Source organism: Triticum urartu, chromosome 4A, assembly GCF_056163025.1.
Source record: "Triticum urartu cultivar PI428250 chromosome 4A, HENAU_Tu73, whole genome shotgun sequence".
NCBI classification, from domain to species: Eukaryota; Viridiplantae; Streptophyta; class Magnoliopsida; order Poales; family Poaceae; genus Triticum; species Triticum urartu.
The window spans coordinates 509,907,772-509,929,838 of NC_141876.1; the positions used below are offsets into that span (position 1 = coordinate 509,907,772).

A 22,067-nucleotide genomic window follows, 5' to 3' on the forward strand; every position below is an offset into this window, starting at 1 on the left:
GACACCATGACCTCCATCATCATGATCTCCATCATCGTGTCTTCATGAAGTTGTCTCGCCAACTATTACTTCTACTACTATGGCTACCGGTTAGCAATAAAGTAAAGTAATTACATGACGTTTATGTTGACACGCAGGTCATAAATAAATTAAGACAACTCCTATGGCTCCTGCCGGTTGTCATACTCATCGACATGCAAGTCGTGATTCCTATTACAAGAACATGATCAATCTCATACATCACATATATCATTCATCACATCCTTTTGGCCATATCACATCACACGGCATATGCTGCAAAAACAAGTTAGACGTCCTTTAATTGTTGTTGCAAGTTTTTACGTGGCTGCTATAGGTTTCTAGCAAGAATGTTTCTTACCTACGCCAAAACCACAACGTGATATGCCAATTTATATTTACCCTTCATAAGGACCCTTTTCATCGAATCCGATCCGACTAAAGTGGCAGAGACAGACACCCACTAGCCACCTTATGCAACTAGTGCATGTCAGTCGGTGGAACCAGTCTCACATAAGCGTATGTGTAAGGTCGGTACGGGCCGCTTCATCCCACGATGCCGCCGAATCAAGATAAGACTAGTAACGGCAATTAAATTGACAAAATCGACGCCCACAACAACTTGTGTTCTACTCGTGCATAGAAACTATGCATAGACCTAGCTCATGATGCCATTGTTGGGGATCGTAGTAGAAATTTAAAATTTTCTACGCATCACCAAGATCAATCTATGGAGTCATCTAGCAACGAGAGGGAGAGGAGTGCATCTACATACCCTTGTAGATCGCGAGCGGAAGCGTTCAAGAGAACGGGGTTGATGGAGTCGTACTCGTCGTGATCCAAATCACCGATGATCCTAGCGCCGAACGGACGGCACCTCCACGTTCAACACACATACGGAGCGGAGACGTCTCCCGCGCCTTGATCCAGCAAGGAGGAGGGAGAGGTTGAGGAAGAGAGCTCCAACAGCAGCACAACGGCGTGGTGGTGGAGCGGCAGTACTCCAGCAGGGCTTCGCCAAGCTCTTAACGGAGGAGGAGAGGTGTTGGGGAGGGGAGGGGCTGCGCCTTTGATGTGGTGTGCAGCCCTCCCCTTGCCCCTCTATTTATAGGGGAAGGGGGAAGGGGCCGGCCCCCTCTAGATGAGATCTAGAGGGGGGCGGCGACCAAGGGGAGGGGCTTGCCTCCCAAGCAAAGGGGGGCGCCCCCTCTAGGGTTTCCCCCCAACCCTAGGCGCATGGGCCCAAGGGGGGGTGCGCCCAGCCCTCCAAGGGCTGGTTCCCTTTCCTCTACGGCCCATGAGGCCCTCCGAGAGAGGTGGCCCCTCCCGGTGGACCCCCGAAACCCCTCCGGTGGCCCCGGTATAATACCGATATGCCCCCGAACTTTTCCGGTGACCGTATGACAACTTCCCACATATAAATCTTCACCTCCGGACCATTCAGGAACTCCTCGTGACGTCCGGGATCTCATCCAGGACTCCAAACAACATTCGGTAATCACATATAAATCTTCCTAATAACCCTAGCGTCATCGAACCTTAAGTGTGTAGACCCTACGGGTTCGGGAACCATGCAGACATGACCGAGACAACTCTCCGGCCAATAACCAACAGCAGGATCTGGATACCCATGTTGGCTCCCACATGTTCCACGATGATCTCATCGGATGAACCACGATGTCGAGGATTCAAGCAATCTCGTATACAATTCCCTTTGTCAATCGGTACGTTACTTGCCCGAGATTCGATCGTTGGTATCCCAATACCTCGTTCAATCTCGTTACCGGCAAGTCACTTTACTCGTTCCGTAACACATCATCCCGTGACCAACCCTTAGTCACATTGAGCTCTTTACGATGATGTCTTATCGAGTGGGCCCAGAGATACCTCTCCGTCATATGGAGTGACAAATCCCAGTCTCGATTCGTGCCAACCCAACAGACACTTTCGGAGATACCCGTAGTGCACCTTTATAGTCACCCAGTTACGTTGTGAGGTTTGGCACACCCAAAGTATTCCTACAGTATCCGGGAGTTGCACAATCTCATGGTCTAAGGAAAAGATACTTGACATTAGAAAAGCTTTAGCAGACGAACTACATGATCTTGCGCTATGCTTAGGATTGGGTCTTGTCCATCACATCATTCTCCTAATGATGTGATCCCGTTATCAATGACATCCAATGTCCATGATCAGGAAACCATAACCATCTATTGATCAACGAGCTAGTCAACTAGAGGCTCACTAGGGACATGTTGTGGTCTATGTATTCACACATGTATTACGATTTCTGGATAACACAATTATAGCATGAACAATAGACAATTATCATGAACAAGGAAATATAATAATAACCATTTTATTATTGCCTCTAGGGCATATTTCCAACAGTGCCATCTCTGGCTGCATTGCCTGGATCCCGAGGACCCAAAGCAGGGGCACATACCCGGAGGGCACCCAGAAGGAGAGGTGGGAAGAATGGCGGGGCCGGTGGTGCTGGATTGTGGAGGACGATCCGCAGGAGTTCTGTTGGGTTCGTCGAAAGCCACCGGTCCGCAGGAAGGCCTGGGGCGATGTCGACGCCAACGATAGAAGCTCATGATCGCCACCACCAGGATCCATCGCCTCAGCTCGGCCAGGCTCACTCTCGAGATGATCGGGGCCAATTTCATCCGTCGCCGGATTGCCCCATTGCGCAATAAGGGGAGGTCGGCCTGGACTTCAGGAATGCAGCCGACATCATGAGGCTCCGCCCCGGTTTGAATCACAACTTCACGGTGCTGCAGCATGCCCACCTCTTCTAGAGGCTTTTTTAGCTCAAGGTCGATGAGGGCGGCAGGGCCGAGAGGACCGGCAAGGCCGAGAAAACCAGCAAGGCTAGCAAGGTCGGCAGGTCTCTGTTCGGGTTGCCGGCGGAGGTGGTCCCGCTGAGCAACAACTCTTGCCAGACCACCATCATCGCCATGATGCCGGTCTTCAACACGCATGGCCTCGACCCAACTTGGGCCGAGCCAGAAGCAGAGTTGGTGTAGGAATTCTTTGACAACTTGTCGGAGAGGTACGTTCGCGGCGAGCCGCAGCTCATCCGTGACACCACCGCGGAGGAGCTAGCATACATCGCTGCCCGGGCGGAGGAGGCAGTGCTTGCCTAGGAGGCCGGCAGCCTCGGCACCGTGGAAGATGAGGCCGACATGGCCGCAGAGGAGAGTAAGTTTGCTGAGTGGACGGGAGCTGCCGGGGGGTCCAGCGGCGCCAGCGCTGGGGTTCCCCTCGTTGAAGACGTGGTCGAGGAGCCGGTCGAAGAGAAGACCGAGGCGGATGACCCCCCGGCCCGGGAGAGAAAGCGTGCCCTGCGGCGGGCTAGCTCCGGCGAGCCGGTCCGGCCCGGCAGGACCACGCAGTGGCAACGGGACCAGGCATAGCTCGCGTGCGAGACGAGGGTTGCGGCAATGAAGAAGGCCGTGGCCGCCGCTTCTTCCTCATCCAAGTGGCCTAGGATGCCTTCGCCTTCCCCTCCCCCTGCGGACGCCGCCCCGGAGGCCGACTTCGACCTTGGGTCCTTCAGCCCGAAGAGGAAGAGGAGGCCAGCAGAGGAGGATGAGTAAGCATTTCGCCCTTCAACATTTCTGACCCTTAGCCTATGCCATCTTCCCTGACTTGATCTTATCTTTGCAGCGACACGGAGACGCTGGCTCAGAGGGCGGTGAAGAGAGTGAAAGCTTCGACGGGTTTCCAGCCCTCACCGAGCGCTCCACGCACGCCGGTGTTGGTGGTGATCAGCCCGAACAGGAGCCCTCGACGCAGCCTCCGCTTCAGCCCCCAGCGTGAGTTCATCATTCGCTTCCCACTGGCGGGCGTTGGGGCATGAACCCTTGGTGCTGACCTTGTCGGGTTTGCAGGAGGAGAGCGGCAACAGGAGGAGCCACTGAGGGCCACCCCCGACACGCCGCCCCCGTCAACCACGCCACCCAGAGGGGCGTCACCGGCTAGGGAACCTTCCGCCGAGCCCACGCGTGTGGATGAGGAGGAGGAGGCAAGCATAGGCACCGGTGGATCCGTCCCGGCAACGAACGTCGGCGGGGAGGGAACCACTTCTGCCCAGCCTGGCACAGGTAAGCAGCCTGCCTCCCATCCCTTGCTATCTCTGCCATGCAATGTGCTCTCTTTTCTTTATTCTAAACTTTGATTTTGGCCTCGTCTTATTCTCTTTTCTGGGTTCCAGACCCTCCCTCAATGGACCAAGAGGACATCGACACCGTCATCGAGGAGGTCACCAGGGATGCCGAAGCCGAGGCTGCTAAGATCGCGGCTGACAAAGCCACCAGGTCTGCTGCCGAGGAGGCCGCCAAGGAGCCTGCCGAGGAGGGGATGGCCGACGACCAACCTTCCTTGCCTGCAGCCCCCACCTCGGGCAAGTACTTGAAGGTGGGCGATGACCTATTCATTCGCCTCCCGGGGACGGCAAGCACCAAAGCGCCAGCCGAAGGGGAGGTGTTTAATGATGAGGTGCTCGCCACCGTCGGGCTCCAGGTCGTTGAAGAATCGAGCGCTAGCGGTGGCGGTTCCCAAGAGGAGCAGCTTCTCCGAGCCATGAACACCAACTTCTAGAAGCTCCAGGCACTCCATCGTGCCCGCCAAGACAAAGTGAAATCCAGGATGGTGGCGGTGGACAAGGCAGAGGCGGATTTTGAGGAGCACGTCACTCAGACGCATGTCTGGTTTGGCGAGGCCCGGGAAGAACTGAGGACTGCCCTGGGTGAGTTGGATGAGCGCAAGCAAGAGCTCATCCTGAAGCAGGCCGAGATCGAGAAGGCGCAAGAGGCGGCGAAGGAACAGGACGCCAAGGACGAAGCCACCCGAGTGCAGCAGCAAGCCCTGCTGGACACCCAGGAGGAAGACCTCGTTGCCCGCGAGCAGGCACATGCCGCCACGCTCCACGGCAAGGATGAGAAAATCGTCACGTAGCGGATCCAGGAGCTGGAGCAGAGGCACAAGGAGGCGCTCGATGCTCTGGCCCTGGACCATGCCGGCAAGGTGGAGAAGCTGGAGCTGGAGTGGGAGGAGCTGAAGAAGAAGGTCTCAAAGCTAAAAAAGGAGAGGGACGCGGCCAACCGCTCTCTGGCAGATTCGCAGGTCACCGCCTCCGACCAGATCAAGCTGCTCTCCGAGGCCAACAACTCCATTGATGGTCTGAAGCTGCAACTGGGCTCTTTGGAGGGGAAGCTTTCAGAGGCCACGACCCGGGAGGAGACCCTGAACAAGGCCCTTGAGACCAAAAAGTGGATGCGGAGTAATGACGCCGCTGCCCACAAGGACTATGAGGATGACGTGAATCTTTGGACCAGCCGTCTCATCGGCGTTGCAGAGAAGCTCACCGCAGCTAGCCGTCATGGGCATGCCGGACATCAGGTTCTCCCAGGAGGTGAACACAAGCCCCAATGCCAGGCTGACCTTGTTTTTCGAGCGCGTCCTCGACGCCCTGGAGCAGCTCCGCTCTAATCAAGCGACCTATCTGGACAATGAGTCCCGGAGGCTTTGCCAGGGTTCCCTGACCAAGGTGCTCACCAAGGTGGCGTTCTGGAACCCCAACATCGACTTCGCTGATGTGCTTGAGAGCTTGTTGGAGGGCACATACCTCGCGGCACTCGAAGAGCGTATCGAGCCCATCATCAGCTGCGTCGACAGGGTCAAGAGGGTAGAGGGCCAACGCCGGGACTAGCCACCCCATTTCTCCTTGTCGCCGTGAGTTCATGCCCAAGACAATTTATCTTAAGTTAGAACCGCGGCAATCATTGATGTAATATAACTCTGCAGTACTTTGAAATGAAGCATGCTATCTTCCTGTTCGATATTTCCTTGTATGTACACACCCTATGCCTAGTTGGATAGGTTTACCGGCGCGTAAACCCATGCTGTGGCACTTTGAGGAACGGATCCTTAGCAGCCTACCGGGGGCGCTTGCTGCCGGGAAAATCACCTTGCCGTTCTCGGCGCAGCCGCCTGATCTGTTGAGCGGACTCCAAACAGAACAAGGGCGTTGCCAATAGAGGAAGGGGAAGGGTTCCCTTGCGTGCAGGTTTTCCATACAAGGAGCAAGATCTTTCGAGAAAGATAACCTTATGTAAAAAAAGAAAGAAATTGCTCGAGGTTTTATGTGACTTAGCTTTTCGTCGCCACGCGGATGGTTATTGCGGCTGCGGACAGCGTCGCCTCGCCTAGCTGATGGCACCAGAGCATGGCTGATCGACGTCGCCTTCTTCTCTCGAGCCATCGCGACGAAGGAGTCGATGAGTTGACTTCAAAACCGGATTTTCACAGCCTCAGCGCCCCTACCTGGCGCGCCAAAGATGTCGGGGCTCAGGAACGACACCTATGGGATCCCTCGGGGAGTCCTTTCTATGGTTGGCAGGGCATGGGGCTGCGCAAAGAGCGGGTCTAGAAGATCAACACGGGGGGATTTTTACCCAGGTTCGGGCCACAAACGATGCGTAAAACCCTAGTCCTGCTTTGTGTGTATTTATTGTTCTTGATGTCTTAAACTAGCTGTGGTGCATGCCTAGCCCAAAAAGTCTTAATCCTTTCTCAGTACGCCTCGGTCCTCCTTTTATATGTCAGAGGGGTTTCCACAGTGGCACACGGGAGGTGGAAAGTATGTACAGTGTACAAGTCTATCGCCTGGCATCGTAGGACAAATGCATTTAATGTGCTGCTGACGTGCCCTCTTCCTTTATCGGGGACGGCAAAGAAGCTCGTCCCGTCCGTCGCCGCGTCGCCTCGCTCTGACGCGCGTCCAAGCTGACGAGGCATGCAGCACCACGCTGGCTGGCTGCTGAGCTGGTGCGGTGGCAGGGTCTTCTCGAAGATCTGCATGCCACCACGCAGGTGCTTGGCTAATTGGCCCCGAAGCTGCATGTTGCTACGCAGGTGCGTGCCTAGTTGGCATGCCGATTACCATGTCGGAACAGACGCGGGGCAGTGAAACTCTGGCAAGTGCGGGCCTGGCCTCGGCCCTGCAGACGCTCCCGGCAAGGGCCTTGCCGGGATCTCATGGGCGTCCTCGGCAAGGGTCTTGCCGGGGGGGCTTGCGAGCGTCCCCGGCAAGGGTCTTGCCGGGGGTCTTCGGTCGTCCCCGGCAAGATCTTGCCGGGGGGTTCTCATCTAGGCTTGCAGGCCTTTGGTTTCCACAAAGATCTGCTTGCCACCACGCAAGGCACTCCCGATCCTTGGTCTTGATGTTGTCGATGGTGTAATAACTCTCAGGCTCAAGGGTGGTGGTCTTGCTGGTGTTGGGAAAGTTGCCCCGGCAAGGCTCTTGTCGGGGCCATGTTGGCCGTCCCGGCAAGGCTCTTGCTGGGGGAAGCCCATCTTGTCTCTTCGCTCTTCATGCTTCTGGCTTGAGTGCTGCCTCGGCAGCCTTGTATCTTTGCTTCCTCTGCTCCGCCAAGCATGGCCGCAAGTATGGCTACGACTGCCCGTGCACAAGTAAAGGGTACAGAAAGGCCCCTACTTTTGTACACTGACACAAGGGCTACTGGGATTAGCGGTTTTGTGTTATCATTCAGGTGCATCTTAGGTTTTAGGCCACAAACACCTTGAGGGCTACTGGCTATACATTTCGGCAGAGAATAAATTACACCAATTGAAAAAAAATCAGCCCAAGGTTGAAGTGGTGCACCACCTCGGAAGTAGTATGACATAAAGCTCGAATTTGATTGGCTGGCTCCCCAATGGACTTTTCCAGCATTAAGCTCGGCTAACCTCCTTCAAATATTTTCAAGGCCGAGGTGGTGTATGACTCCTCGGATAAAGTTTGGTGTTGGAGCTTTTTGGCTGCAAAAACACACCGACACACAGGAAATACTTCAAACCTGAGGTGTGATGTAAAAATAACAAGGCATTGATAAAGACCAAGAACTTTAAGGGGCTCCTCGGATACCCGACATATGAACTCTTCAGATACACCTCGGCGATCTTCAAGATCGGAGATGGAAAGATTTGTTGAACCAACTTTCAAGACCGATGACTAAATATGAAGAACAATTCGGAAGAACTGAGGAGTGTCCCCAACTTGAAGACCGGTTCAAGGGGCTACTGATGGAGTCATAGGCTAGGGATACTCACCACGTCGTCTCCCGACTAGGTGGGTCAAGCCGAGGACCCCCATGACAGTTCAGTAGTGGGCTTCTTCGGGCAACCCATGACTTATACAAGGGAGATTCCACAAGACTTGACACACAAGCCGAAGACTCTCCACCGATGTATTCAACTAGGACTCTTGTTATCCTAGGCCTCAGCTGCATTATATAAGCCGAGGCCAAGCTAGTCGATATATATTTCAGATTATTAGAATCATACACAACAATCTTGTGGTAGATACCTGTACTCTGTACTATCCCCATATGAATACAATTAAAAGCAAGACATAGGGTATTACCTCTTTGACAGAGCCTGGACCTGGGTATATCCATGTGTCCATGTTACCATCGCTCCAAGACACATAGCTTAGGACCCCTATCTCGAATATGACGGATTTAGCATCGACACCCACTCGGATCACTTTTCTTCCAATCTTCCGCCGCTCCCCCCCATGCTCTGCATCCGCACCCACCTCGTTCGATGCGGTCATTGTAGCTCTCAGACCACCGTCCAAGCATTGCCGGACGTCCGCAACCCACACGCACGCGCCTGCCTGCCTTGTACTATGCCGCCGCCCACCCAGGATCCATCTGCAGCGAGCTACCCTCCGCCCCGCCAAAGCCATCCATGGTAGACACCAAACCCAATAGGTGTTCTATCAAATGCCATTGAAATTTTTGTTGAACTTCTTGCTGTTTTCTATAATAAGCACAGTGATGATATAATCGGCGATGGAGGATGAGTTGTTGTGAGATATGTGGAAGGTCGTAAGTGCGGACTTTTTAGACATGAGGCAAGTGTACTCAACCTTTTTGGCAAAACGTGCGTGCTTTGTTTCATGAGCAAAAGCACGACGTGCGCTATGACTTGCACATGATCCATGATTGCATGTGAAGTTGCTAGCCAATTGGTGGTACACCATCTTCAACTCTATCAATTTTGTGGTGTGATTGCACAAATGGTGAGAAGATGGCCACCGAGCTCGCAAACCATTGAGATTGTAAGTTTTGCTTTCGTTGCTCTGCATGTTGGTCAATTCAATGATTCACTAAATATTGCAACTTGATAATCATCATGTTGTTTAGCCTGGACACGCTGCCGTGTTGTACTACAGGACCGAGAGCATGCCACTTATGTTCATACATTATTGGAAGCTCAAGGGGCACAATGCATGGGATGACATGTGCAGATTCTGGCTCGAGTATCATTAAATTTGGAATCAGTTAGTTTGAATTTTTTGTTGAACATCCAATTATCATTGATGTAATATTTATATTTAAACTATTGTTCTACTAGGGATATTTACATGTTTTTTATGAATGGATTGTGCTATATTTCATAATTATTTTGAGTGTTGCGGACTTCAGAAGAAAAAACCCAAAAATGAACATTTAGAGGACAGGGTTAGATGGCCACATCTGGACCCATCCACAGGGTTTTTTTTTAAAAGGAGGATTGTCGCGGGCCTCTGCATCGCAATGATGCATGCATCCATACTATTAAACGAAATCTTCAGCAAGTATGTAGTGTGGTACAAAATCTTAGAAAGAGTTGAAAAAAATGAGCAAAGCCACAACCCACAAAAATAATACTAGATGCATATGCACCTATCCTATTGTTGGACCGCCATTCAAACTGAGTGTAGGTATCCCGTGCTACCGTCTTCCAATGCTTGCACCCATAAGTCATATGCTCCTTGGCTTCTGCACGGCTGAGTAACGACCACATACGGATCCAGGAAGTTGCTCTGTAGATGACATGTGTTAAAAATGACGTCGTTCCAGCAGTTCCATGTGGCCTAAATTAATGCACACACTTCGACTCGAATATGCGCCGCTAGTTTAGGATCCACCCCATTTAACCAAGTTCCAAATAAAGTATACATACTACTAGGTGGACTAACATTAAAGGCCACATGCACTATGTGCCAAAGTAGTCTGGCTAGTGGGCAATCAGTAAAGAAATGTTGAATCGATTCATCATGATCACAAGAACAACACCTTTTGCTATCCTCCCAACGACGTTTTCTCAGGTTATCTTTAGTCAAGATCATTTTCATGTGAAGAAACCACATAAAAACTTTTATCCTTAGAGGCACTTTAATTTTTCAAATGTGTAGCGAGTTAGGGATTGGACGAGTGTTTATCAAAATCAATATACATTGACTTCACTGAGAACACCCCTGACACCGAAAGTCTTAGTATAGTGTATCTGGCTCATCCAATAAATTAATCTCCATTAACCTACGCACGAGATGTAGCCATCTATTCCATCCTTCACCCACTAGTGATCTTCTGAACTGAATGTTCAAGGGAACCGATCCTAGAATTGTACTGACGAAAACCTCTTTCTGTTGTACAATATTGTAAAGAGTATGATACTGAATGGCCAGTGGTGTGTCCCCTAGCTATGTATCACCAGTTCGTGGATAGGTACAATGTCCATTTTACGCAGGGACGGATCTAGTGGGGGTGGCATGGCCTCCAAAATTGTAAAATAAATTTTACTATCAGTCTTGCTAAGTCTCAGTAGACTGAAACTTAACGAAGTCTCAGTCAATGCTATATCCGTGAGATTTTACATTGAGATTCATGCAAAAAAATTCTTTTAATTTTCTTTTTTCTTTTTTGCATGTTATGCCACTTGATTGAGACTTGATTAAATCTTAGTCGACTAAGACCTAACAGCACCCTTTTACTATATATGAACCACTAAATATCTATGAAGTTGATGCTATTTTAAAACTATTTGTTGAGATTATGATGATATTTAGCGTAAATTTTAAACCGTGGCACCCCAATGTTGAGATTGTAGCTCCCCCACGGATTTTACGGCCGAGTAGAAAGTGTGCACGGGCGAGTTCTCGCCTACGGAGACCGGCCGAGAAGCAGGCATGCGGCAGCGACAGGGATACACGCGAGAGACATCATGGATAGACTTGACTTACGCCATGCGCGCGCTCATGGAAAACGTCTCGTCGATCGGGCACGGCGAATAGCAGCCGGACCCCGGTAATTGGCGATGCTGATTGAGCCCCGTCAACCGTCAAGGAATCTATCTTTATCTTCTGCTGCTTCTGCTGTGCCTGCCTCCCTGCCTCCCTGCCTTTGCCGTGTCCGTGGCCAGGACAGCGGGCGCTGAAATCCATGGTACACCATGCACTTGATGAGTGGTGGCACTGGCCGTGACCCGTTGTATTTTTCCCGCTTTTCTCCTTTTGGGAAAGATTTTCTGGTCCGGGGTCATGGTGACTGGCTTAGCTGCTTAAGAAAAAGCGCAATTGTACAAATGGGAATGGAATGTGGGGAGCTCGGTGATGAGGATTGGCCTTCACAAGGCATGCATTTTCTGCCGATTCTTTATTGGTACCACAGAAAAATCTTTTCGATTCTAGTAGTATTAATTAAAGCTCACAAACTGAACGTATAAAGAGTTCACAAAAACCACACGATTACAAAATGCAAACCCGAAACAAGAAAGAGGAAGTGGTCGTGAGCAATCCACTGATGCGCAAAAGGGCCTTTTCCATATCCGAGTAGTATCACACCGGGTGCTGCCATAAACCCCCACGCTTTATTCGACGTTTGTACGGTGACAGGGCCAAATATTTGCCGTAAGATCCTTTTAGGAAAAAAAAAGGGTGATCTGGGAGGGGAAACAGAGGCATGCATGCAGCAGCAGCAGCAGCAGGCATCGTTCCTTTCCTTTGCGCTGCGCCACAAAGTTTATTCTTCGCAAAATCGCAAGACACCAGGGGCAGCTTTCTCGGCGAGTGCTTTGTAGATATCGGGGGATCGTACTACGATCTTTATCAAAAGGAAGGAAACGCACAAAAAGGAGCGGCAAATGAGTTGGAGGTGGGAGCGGGCGGTGTGCGTGGAAATGGCAGCAGCGGGGCGCCACCATTGGCCCCGCACGCTTGCATCCACTCGGGGAACAGCGCTACAGCATCAACTCGTCTCAAATCATCAGGCCACCAACAGTGGCATACGTACCAGTACCTCCACGCCCGTGGTGGATGGCTGCGTGCGCACACACGTGGGAGGCACTTTTCAACTCTCATCATCCATTGATAATGTGCACTCTCGTGAATATATAAATATAAAAATATATATATTGGACCTCTTATGGTGTGGCTAGTATTTACAGAAGGCTTCCAGGAGTACCAATCTGGGGCAATGATAAGCAAGAAAAGTGAAAATAAGAAGGCCAATATACATAATCATTTCCTCCTCAATACTCTCTCTCTCTCTCTCTCTCTCTCTCTCTCTCTCTCTCTCTCTCTCTCTCTCTCTCTCTCGCTCTCGCTCTCGCTCTTTATCAAAACCTCGCCACCGAAAAAGAGGATGGCGCGGAGATGGATCAAGCAAGTCAATAGCAACAGCCTAGAGTTATCAAAACCCAGAACCAATCCATGGGGCGACCACCCTAGACCTGGCCGCCCCCACGGCCATCGCCGTCGCCATCGTGCTCGTGCGCCTCCTCCCCCTCCTCCTCCACGTCCCCCACTCTGATGAGCGGGGCCCGCTCCGAGACGCACTGCTCCTTTCCTTCCTCCGCCGTACAAACAGCGCCGCTGCCGCTGAAGCTGCTGCTCTCCCTGTCCCTATCCACCGCATTCGTGTCGCCATTGCTGCCGCCGATGCTGCTGGAGCTGGCCATGGGCATGAGCCCTTCCTCCAGCTTCTGTAGCGCGTCGTCGTTGCCGCTCTCGCTGATCGGCACGTAGCCGTTCTTGTTCTTGCTTCCACCGGCATTGCTGCCGGTAGCAGTTGCCGCTGTTTTGGTGCTAGCAGCAGCACTGCCGCTTGATGTGTTGGCGTTGCATTCGGAGCTGTTGGAGCTGGTAGTGGGTTTCGTCAGCTCCTTGGCGCGCGCCACCTCGACGTCCCAGTCAGTGGCGGCCACGGCGCGCGCCATCCACACCGCGCAGGCGGCCTGCGCCGCCAGGAGGCCGAGCCACAGCCCGGCGAAGCCAAGGCGCGCGCCGAAGGCCAGCGCCAGCCCCACCGGCATGCCGACGAGGTAGAAGGAGGCCAGGTTGATGCGAGCGCCGCTGGCGGGCCGCGCGCTCCCGCGGAGCACCCCGCACCCGGCGGTCTGCGGGAAGTTGCCAAGCTCGCACAGCCCCGCGATTGGGAGCGCCACCGCGGTGAGCCGCAGGATTTCCGAGTCCGACGTGAACATGCGGCCCCAGTGGTTGCGGACGGATATCATGAAGGTGGAAGCGACGGCGCCAATGACGAGGCCGATGAAGAGCGCGGCGCCAGCGGCGCGGCGGGCGCCTCCCGGGCGACCCGCGCCGAGCTGGTGGCTGACGCGCGTGGACGCGCCCTGGCCGAGCGAAGACGGGAACACGTAGACGAGCGACGTGGCCTGGATGAGGATTCCCATGGAGGCCACGGTGGCGCGCGGGTTGGGCAGAAGCCCAGACAGCACGATCATGAGCTCGTACCACCACCACTCGAGGCAGACCGCCGTGGCAGTGGGAACGGCGAGACGGAGCATCGCCCCCCAGCCGCGGAGGCAGTCGGAGGTCGGACCCACCCACGAGTCCCTGTGGGCCCCCGAGATGGCGAGGAAGCACAGGAGCGCCAGGAGCAGGTTGAGGTCGGTGAGCGCGACGGCGAGCGCGACGCCGGCGACGCCCATGCGTAGGCGCACCACGAGGAGGTAGTTGATTGGCCCGTGGAGCAGCACAGAGAAGAGAGAGCACGCGGTGATCGGCAGCGTGAGGTTCTGCGACCGGAGGTACACCCGCAGCGGGTGCAGGACGGCCAGCACCGCCAGGTCGGCGGACGCATACGCCGCGAACGTCTGCGCGGCGCTGGCCACGCCCTCGTCCTGGCCGAGCAGCTTGAGTATGTGGCCCGTGGAGGTGATCCACAGGAGGGAGATGGGCAGCGCCACCGCGAGGAGCAGCAGCACGGTTCGGTGGAGCGCGAGCGCCAGAAGCTTGCCACGGCGCGCGCCGAAGGCCTGGCCGCAGAGGGGCTCCATGCCGAGCGCCAGCCCGGAGAGCACGGAGTAGCCCGTGATGTTAGCGAAGCCCAGCGCGAGCGAGCCGCCGGCGAGCGCCAGCTCCCCCAGCTGGCCGAGGAAGAGCATGGAGATGAAGCTGCGCGAGTACATGACGAGCCCCGTCACCGCCATGGGCACCGACAGCCGCCCGATCGCCCGCGCCTCGCCGGCCACCTGGTGCCATCCGTACACACGAGCACACGTAAGTCGATCAGCTCAGAAAAGCAAACTAGCTCGAGGAGCTTTCCTTTTCCTCCCGGCCGGTTGCTGTTACCGGCCAGGCAGTAAATAAACATTAAGCAGCTAGCTAGGCAGCGACCTTTCACGTACTGTAGCTAGCTAGCAGCTGAATGTCTACCCTGCTTGTACGTGTGCATGCCATGCCAGTATGAAATTTACCGGCCGGGGCACATGCAGATGCAGGTGGAGGAAGCTGGAGATTATAGAATGTGCGCGTCTACACTTAGAGCACGCACGCGCGCGCGCGCGTATACCTTGGAGAGCGCCAGTGCGCGGGCGCGGTGGTGGCTGTCGTCGTCGTCCTCCTCGTGGTGGTCACCCACGGGGTGGAGCAGGTGGGAGGAATTCTTGAAGCAAGTGAGGGGCGGCGGCGAGGGGGGCGGGCTGGCGCCGGTGTTGCACATGATGGCTCAAGGCCGGCTGGAAAGTGCTTCTTCCCGGCCGGCGGTGCGCCGCGCGCGCGTCTGGCTGGCGCGATCTTTCCACTGTTGGAGGAGATGTTAGCCGCTGGCTGCTGTCCAGCGCTGATTGGTGGGCGGTACAAGCTACAAGTACATTTGACTCGTTAGCTTACCACCCAGCTTTCTCTGCTTCTCTCTCTCTCCCCGTGGGATTGGTGCTTGCTGGTCCGGCCTTTTGGTCTCCTGGGCAGAGGTGAGGCTGGCTGGTGAGTGGCGAGTGATGAGGAGGAGGCGCTCTCTTTGCTGCCTGCTTCGGGTCGCAATGTGGGAGGGGGGGCTGGGCTGGCCCGTATATATACACGCGCGCGCGCGCGGTGGCGGGGGAAGGCGCGCACGTACGTGTCCCAATTCGCGCGCGGGGCCGGGCCGGGCCGGACCGATTTCCATCATGGAACGAACGAATGAATGAACACGAATGGAATATGTATTATTATTTTCTTCCGGGCCGGAGGAATGGAGTGAAGTTGGCTCGGCATATATGCGCCTGTCTCGGAATTCCCCTATCCCTTCGCCCGCCGAATGGCATAATCTCGCACGCCTCATCTGTCGGAAAATCGGACCCAACAACCTCGCCTCCCTCCCCGCCCCGCCCCGCCCCTGACAGCGAAGTCGTCGACGCAGATTACTTACCCCGTTGCTTTTGCCCTCCCCCGGTAATTATCTACTACTGTGTCACGCAAGCGGCCCGGTGACGGGTGAATAATCGGTGGCTCGCTGCCGAACTGTAGTATACGTAGAGTAGGGTTTGGGATGGGTCGATCCCAGGCGTCTCCGCTTGACCTACACGGTTAGCTTGCGCCGCGCGGTTATTCTCGACGGGTTACTTCTTTTCCGTACCCACTTCAACTTTTTCACTTTCGCTAGCTACCCATGACGTCGTATGTATATACAGAGCCATCAGCCATGCATGCTGCCGAATTTTGGATCGCGTCCATGAGCTAGCTAGCTAGCTAGGCACCATTTTCACCCACGAAGTCTGAACCAACCAAGTTTACTGCATCGAGTTCTTCACCGCACCAGAATGTGAGTTGTGAGAATGACACCATTAGCTGAGGGGGCTAGCTAGGGCGATAAGAACCGATCAATCGGGTCGCTGTGCATGCGCGCCTGTCCGTGCGCGCTTAATGGCGCTACACGTTGAGGCCAGCCAGAAGCAGAAGCGCAGAGGCTCTCTCATGCCAATGCCATGCATATATCTGCCCTGCACTTGCCCTGTCTGCCTGTCTCTCTGCATTATTCACCGCTACTTGCGCACAGCGATCGACCGATCGATCGGCCACTGGCGCTGGTGGCATGCCGGTGGTCCCTGCGAGTGAACGAAATGAAAAAGAATAATTGTTCCCTTTTCAGAGTGGCAGCTAGCATTTGATCCTCGCTCCTGGCCTGGGGCATGCAGATGCAGCGCAGGATTTTACAATCTAGCGAGACGATTCGTCGGAATTAAGCCGGTCGGTGTCTGTGCGGCGAAGCCCATGCATGTGGCCCGGTTATTCGCCGCTCTCTTCCTCTGTACCCACTTTGGCTCCTCCGCCGTCCTCCGTTGGTTACTGATAAAATCGCTGCCATTTGAGTCTGAACATGGCAATAGTACGAAGCAGTGACCTTTCATTCTAGTACATTCCTACCAAAAGCTGTATGGCCTGTGTCTTGCAATACGTTCCTTTCATTCCACCGCAGCCCAGCCCCAGAGCATCCTCGACGCTCTGTGCGTGGACTCTGCATTCGCTTCCTTCGCTGCTGCACGATGATGGCAATGCTACTGAATTTGTGCCTTCCGCAACTTGACGCACCATCCCTGTCAGCCAGGTGGCCTCCATTGCGGACGATCAAGAAGCATCCTCTAATTGACGCTCCATTTTGATGGCTAGCGTGTAACGTTCGTTCCAGTGCCTGTCTACACTTTAGCCCCAGCAGCTTATCTGTGTACGGCTGCTTTTAGCCGCTTTGTTTGCTTTTTATTTTTTGCGGGTGAAAACATGTATTACTCATCTCAAAGGTTCGTACAGTCGATCGTAGCTAACTCCATAGCAACCGATTGGCCTGGCCCAACCTAGATCATAGTCCTGCCCTCAGAACGAGCAAACTTCACTATGCTATCACTAACCATATTTTGCTTGGATCAACTTAAATGCAACAGGAGAATCCATCTCGATCTCGATGGGTAATTCGCTTCTTTGGATGGTAAAAGACATACCCTCCGTACATGCACACAATTCAGCTTCCAATGCTTCTCGACATGAAAAAAGTTGCCTACATGAAGAGAAAATGACAGTTCCCTTTTCATCTCTTAAAACCATATCAACTTTGTTTCAGTTGCTAAGTAGGTGTCGTTCCCTAGCATTCCATATCTCCAACCAAACTTTCTGAACTTTAGATTACTATATAATATGGATGCATGATGATATATACAAAAAATTCAATACAACGTCAAAAGACGCCACTACGGGCATCCTCGTCCAAGACTGGTTATCCCGAACGGTTCATTAAATCATTATGTAATAACTCGTTCGCAACCATATGGGACTGCCCACTCATTGCCGACGTTTCCAAGCAAAACCATCAGCCAAACCATCATAGATGACTCTTACTATTTTAGAGACGACTGTGGTGAAAAAAAAGACAATTGTGGATTGGAACTATCTGTGACCGTAAAATCGAGGCCAAATTAGCTCCGACCGTTCCTCGTCATGCGAGGGGTACAGTCAGTCTTAGGTCGATACTGGGTTTTATGATTAATTAATGGCGAGGTAGTTAAGAAGACACAAATTTATTTTGGAAACATAGCTCGTATTGATAGGTGGAAGCATCTTCTGTTGGAGAAATTAGGTATTTTCTGAGCGAGGCCTCCTCCACTGCCTTACCCGCCACCACGCGGCATCTAACATTTCCCTGTATGCCGATGACGTCGTCATCTTCTGCCACCCGGACGCCCACGACATTTCTATGGCCCGAGGGATTCTCCACGTCTTTGGTACAGCGACTGGGCTTCACACCAACCTGTCCAAGTGCTCAGCGGTGCCTATCTGCTGCTCGATGAGCACCTCGCCATCATCAACACCGAACTAACTTGCACGATCACCCACTTCCCGGCAATTAAAATACCTTGTTATCCCCTCTCCATCAGGAAGGCGACCACGTTGGACCTCCCATCGCTCGTCGAGAAGTTCGAGAAGAAGCTCTCTACCTGGCTCGGGTGCATGCCATCCCTCGCGGATTGGCTGGAGCTAGTCGGGCATGTTCTCTACACCATGCACCAACACTTTCTCATGGCGATTGTCCTAAACAAATCCATCCTCACAAAAGATTAACCGGATCATCCACGGCTTCTTATAGGCGCGCCACAAGGATGCACGTGGAGGGCAATACCGCATCAACTGGCTGCGTGTTTGCCGCTCTCTCTCCCTAGGCGACCTCAGGGTTCGCAACCTACAGCTCGCCGGGGTGGCTCTACGTGCCCAGTGGCTATGGTTGCAATGGACGGACCCATCGTGCCCTTGGAGCCACCTTCACTTGAGTTGTAGCTACGGTCGTGGTGAGCGTTTCTAGTGGAACTTGTTGAATTGGTGGTTATTTTATTAGTTTCATGAAAATGAAATTAGGAGCTCTCCTTTGATCGAAAAAGAAAGAAAGCAGGTGATCATGCATATCCTTGGTCACCTTGCGATGGACCGAACCCAATAGGATATCCAGACCAGTCAACCCTTTTGACTCATATAACAAACCATAAAACTCATTTTACCACCCCGTTAATTCCTTGTATACACAGCGGCAAAGCATAGTGGAGACCAAATCGGCTTGTTCGTGTCTCCCGATTTCCTCTTCGTGGATACAAATTTGACCAAAACAATAGAATTTTTTTTTTGCAACAAACCAAAACAATAGATTTTTTTGAGACAATAACCAAAACGATAGATGGCCTAGGCTTACCTCAAAAGAAAATGGATGGCCCAGGCCCACTGAGCAAGAGGTTGGCCCGTTACTCGATTTCCTTGACACTCCGTCGTTGTACACACACAATGATATATGGAACTATAATATGGGCGAATCAGATTAGAGAAACGTTGATGTGTACTGTTGTTGGCACGCATGTCAAGGACACGAGGGATGCATGGAAGTGACGAGAAGAGTTGGATCGAGTGGACACAAAGTGCATGTGCAATGACTGGAGCGCGGGACCGATCGAGTACTTGCTCATTTAAACTGCCCGACCTTGGCGGTACCACATTACGATCTTGGGCCACTACGAGATTAGTACCAGCCTACTACCGGCTAGCCGTAGAGAGACGAACATACAGAGACGTAGAGAGAGACGTAGGTACGTTGGTGATTAAATGGTCGCTGGTCGCTGGTTAGCAGTGAGGGAGCAGATGGCTGTAGGGGAACACCTCTTCCATGCACGCTAACAAAGCACGGCCCATTCCGCACCAAACAGTATGTACACACGACACACCGTGAAGGTGGCACTTTACCGGTTGATGACTTTGTTAATTCAAAGTCAGGCTTTCCTGAGGCCTTCGTTCTAAAAAGGTGACGCTCTGCTTCACGATGGAACAACGTCCCCTTTGCCTCAGCTATGATGCCGAACGACCATCATCAAGACACAAAGCAGCTAAATCGATATAAATCCATCATAACGTCACACACCACAGGTTGACACGTACTTTCTTCGTTTCGAATTATTTGTCGCGGGTATAGATGTATCTAGATGTATTTTAGTTTTAGATACATCCGTTTTCTGTGACAAGTAATTTGGAACGGAGCGAGTACGTACGTACATTTGCATGTCATCCGTCTGGTGGTGGTTACGCGGGGCGTGCGTGGTAGCAGGGCCTGCACGCGCGTTCACAATATACTCAGGAGACAGGCGCGTTCGGCGTGGGGCGCGTATACGCACGTATCTTACGTACTACGCGCGCGGCTGCATCAGAAGTCGTACCACTGGCCTTTTCAACCCCTCCTTTTGCGTGCAGCAGGCACATATACGGACACGCATGTGGCCTCCAGTCCAGTAAGATGTCGATACATATACGCGCGCACCGTCCGTCCGTGCTGATTGAACCGCTCGACATGACTCGAGTTGAATCGGATCGTGCCCCGCTACAGTGGCTCCGATGCGATGCGATCCAGGCCGGCCGCGATCGACCTAGCTAGCTAGCTAGCTACCGGTACAATGGCCCGGTACTCAAAGGCCGGCCTTGCCTCTTAGCGCACGACACGAGCCAGCCAGCCAGCCACGGCCACGCCGCTGCCGGCCGGGGTGGTCCCTCGGCCTCGGCCTCGGCGTGCACGGGAACGGGGGGCGAATCGGCCGCGGTAGGAGTATCTGCTGGTACGCGCACAGTGGCCGGCATGGACGGATATACGCCGGCACAGTGGCTGGCACCGCGAAAGGGGTTGGGGCGATCGCGCCCATGTGGTGCCTGCTGCCTGCGCGGGCCGGCAGGTATCGGGGGATCATGTCGCTCGTTACCCAGGCCAGTAGCAGCGCGTCGCGTACCACCGCCACCCCGGGCATTATCGCGCCCTGTCTCTCGCGCGGCAGGCAGCCACGCCCGCCCCGTGTCACGTCGCCGTCCACCGGCCGCCCGATCGATCGATCCGTCGCCTCGCCGGAAGCGGCCGGCTGGTTGGCGCTGCACGGAATGCCATGCATATGCTAGCTCGATGCATGGTGCCGCCGGCTGGCCTGCCTTGATTGCTGATCAGGTGATGCGAGTTAGATCTTAGATGGATGCATTGCATGTTACCCCTCCACTCTCCAGCTCCGATTATTACTCCGGCTAGGAGGAGACGTGATGTGGGGAGATGATGATACTGTGGTGGAAGCGACATGCATGTGTCGCCACGCATATTGGCTTATCGGCGGACGACCCTGTCTGACTCACCCTGACACGACGGCGACGGGAGGGGGGGTAGCCGTGTTGGCTCCATGCCGACACGCGAGAAAAAACGTATATTCTACTAGAAAAAACATGGCTCGTCGGGCGACACGGAGACGAGACGGGACGCGACGGGCACGCGCGACAGTAATCTGATGGGAGTCGACTCTCCGGCCGGCCTCCACTGCTCCTCGATCGTGTGGTACGTGCATGCACGGTGCGGCACGTAAACAGTGCTCGCCATGCATTGGTGGCGCAGTGACAGTGAGATGTACTTGGCTCGCAGTACATCTTCCTCATGCAATTTCACATAGGAGTACCACTTGTACGTCGCCTGCCAATTATCAAGCTAGTACGTAGCCTTAGCTAGCGGGTAATCCTGATCGATGGGTGAGGTGTCGATCGGTCCTGCGCACTGCGCAGCGGCTAGCTAGCTAGCCCCGTGCCGCTGCTGCAAACTCCACAAATTTGTTAGGTTGCAATTGATCACGGGCGTGCAACTGGGCCATAGCAATTAACACACGGCCTAAACCAAATCTCAGGACCATCTCCGCGCGCGCGCATGGTCCACCAACAGCGTCAGCGTGCATTGGCCCATTTCTGCAAACACAAACATGGTCTCCATCCTCCGGACAATCATGTGCTGCGTATGTGTAATCAGTAATCATCTTTCTTTCCATCTTTTTTTCTTGCATCAAACATGGCGAAACAAACAAGTAACGACAAGGATTTTTTTTGCCGACAAAATTCATGCGCGTGTCAGATTAAAAGAAGAAGAAGAAGACATCAAGCGTTTCCCAGGGCCACGATCTGAACTAGCAACTTGATTGATTCAGATCAGAACAGCTGCAGTCTTCATGTGACATATCGACTGTGACATAGGTATGTCTAGCCCCAAACAGGCTGAAGCCGGGCCAAATTATTTACCGGACCCCCAGGGAGCCCCTCCATGCTGCAGAATTTTCTACAGCCAAGCTTGGTTATTCTTATTGGGCACATAAAGTGACAGAATGGGAACATTGCAGAATGAGAAAGGTATCGGATGCACCTTAGGATAAGCCTGCTTTAACCCCATTTCCAGTGAAGAATTCCCCCCCCCCCCCCCCCCCCCCCTTTCCTGCTAAAACGCACTAGTGACGCACCGTTGTAATCAGTCATCTGAAGAGAGAGAAAAAAAGATTTAACATTGTAATCGGTGATCTGAAACCTGATCACTGGTCCATCTGGCTATTCCTGATGCAACAGTACCTATTGGATCACATCTCACATTTAGTAGGTGCGTATTTTTACACAAGAAAAATAACACATGATC

The 22,067-nt window shown here is 53.4% G+C and overlaps 1 protein-coding gene across 1 annotated transcript; it reads right to left on the reverse strand.

The window, feature by feature from the left end:
- Nucleotides 1-12,246: 12,246 nt before the first annotated feature.
- LOC125552441 (protein DETOXIFICATION 48) lies at nucleotides 12,247-15,156 on the reverse strand. Its single transcript, XM_048715995.2, has 2 exons — nucleotides 14,670-15,156; nucleotides 12,247-14,349 (listed from the first exon to the last, which is right to left on the reverse strand). Exons 1-2 carry the CDS (start codon nucleotides 14,817-14,819, stop codon nucleotides 12,583-12,585), a joined length of 1,917 nt encoding a protein of 638 aa, XP_048571952.2. The 5' UTR covers nucleotides 14,820-15,156; the 3' UTR covers nucleotides 12,247-12,582.
- Between the last annotated feature and the right edge of the window lie 6,911 nt (nucleotides 15,157-22,067).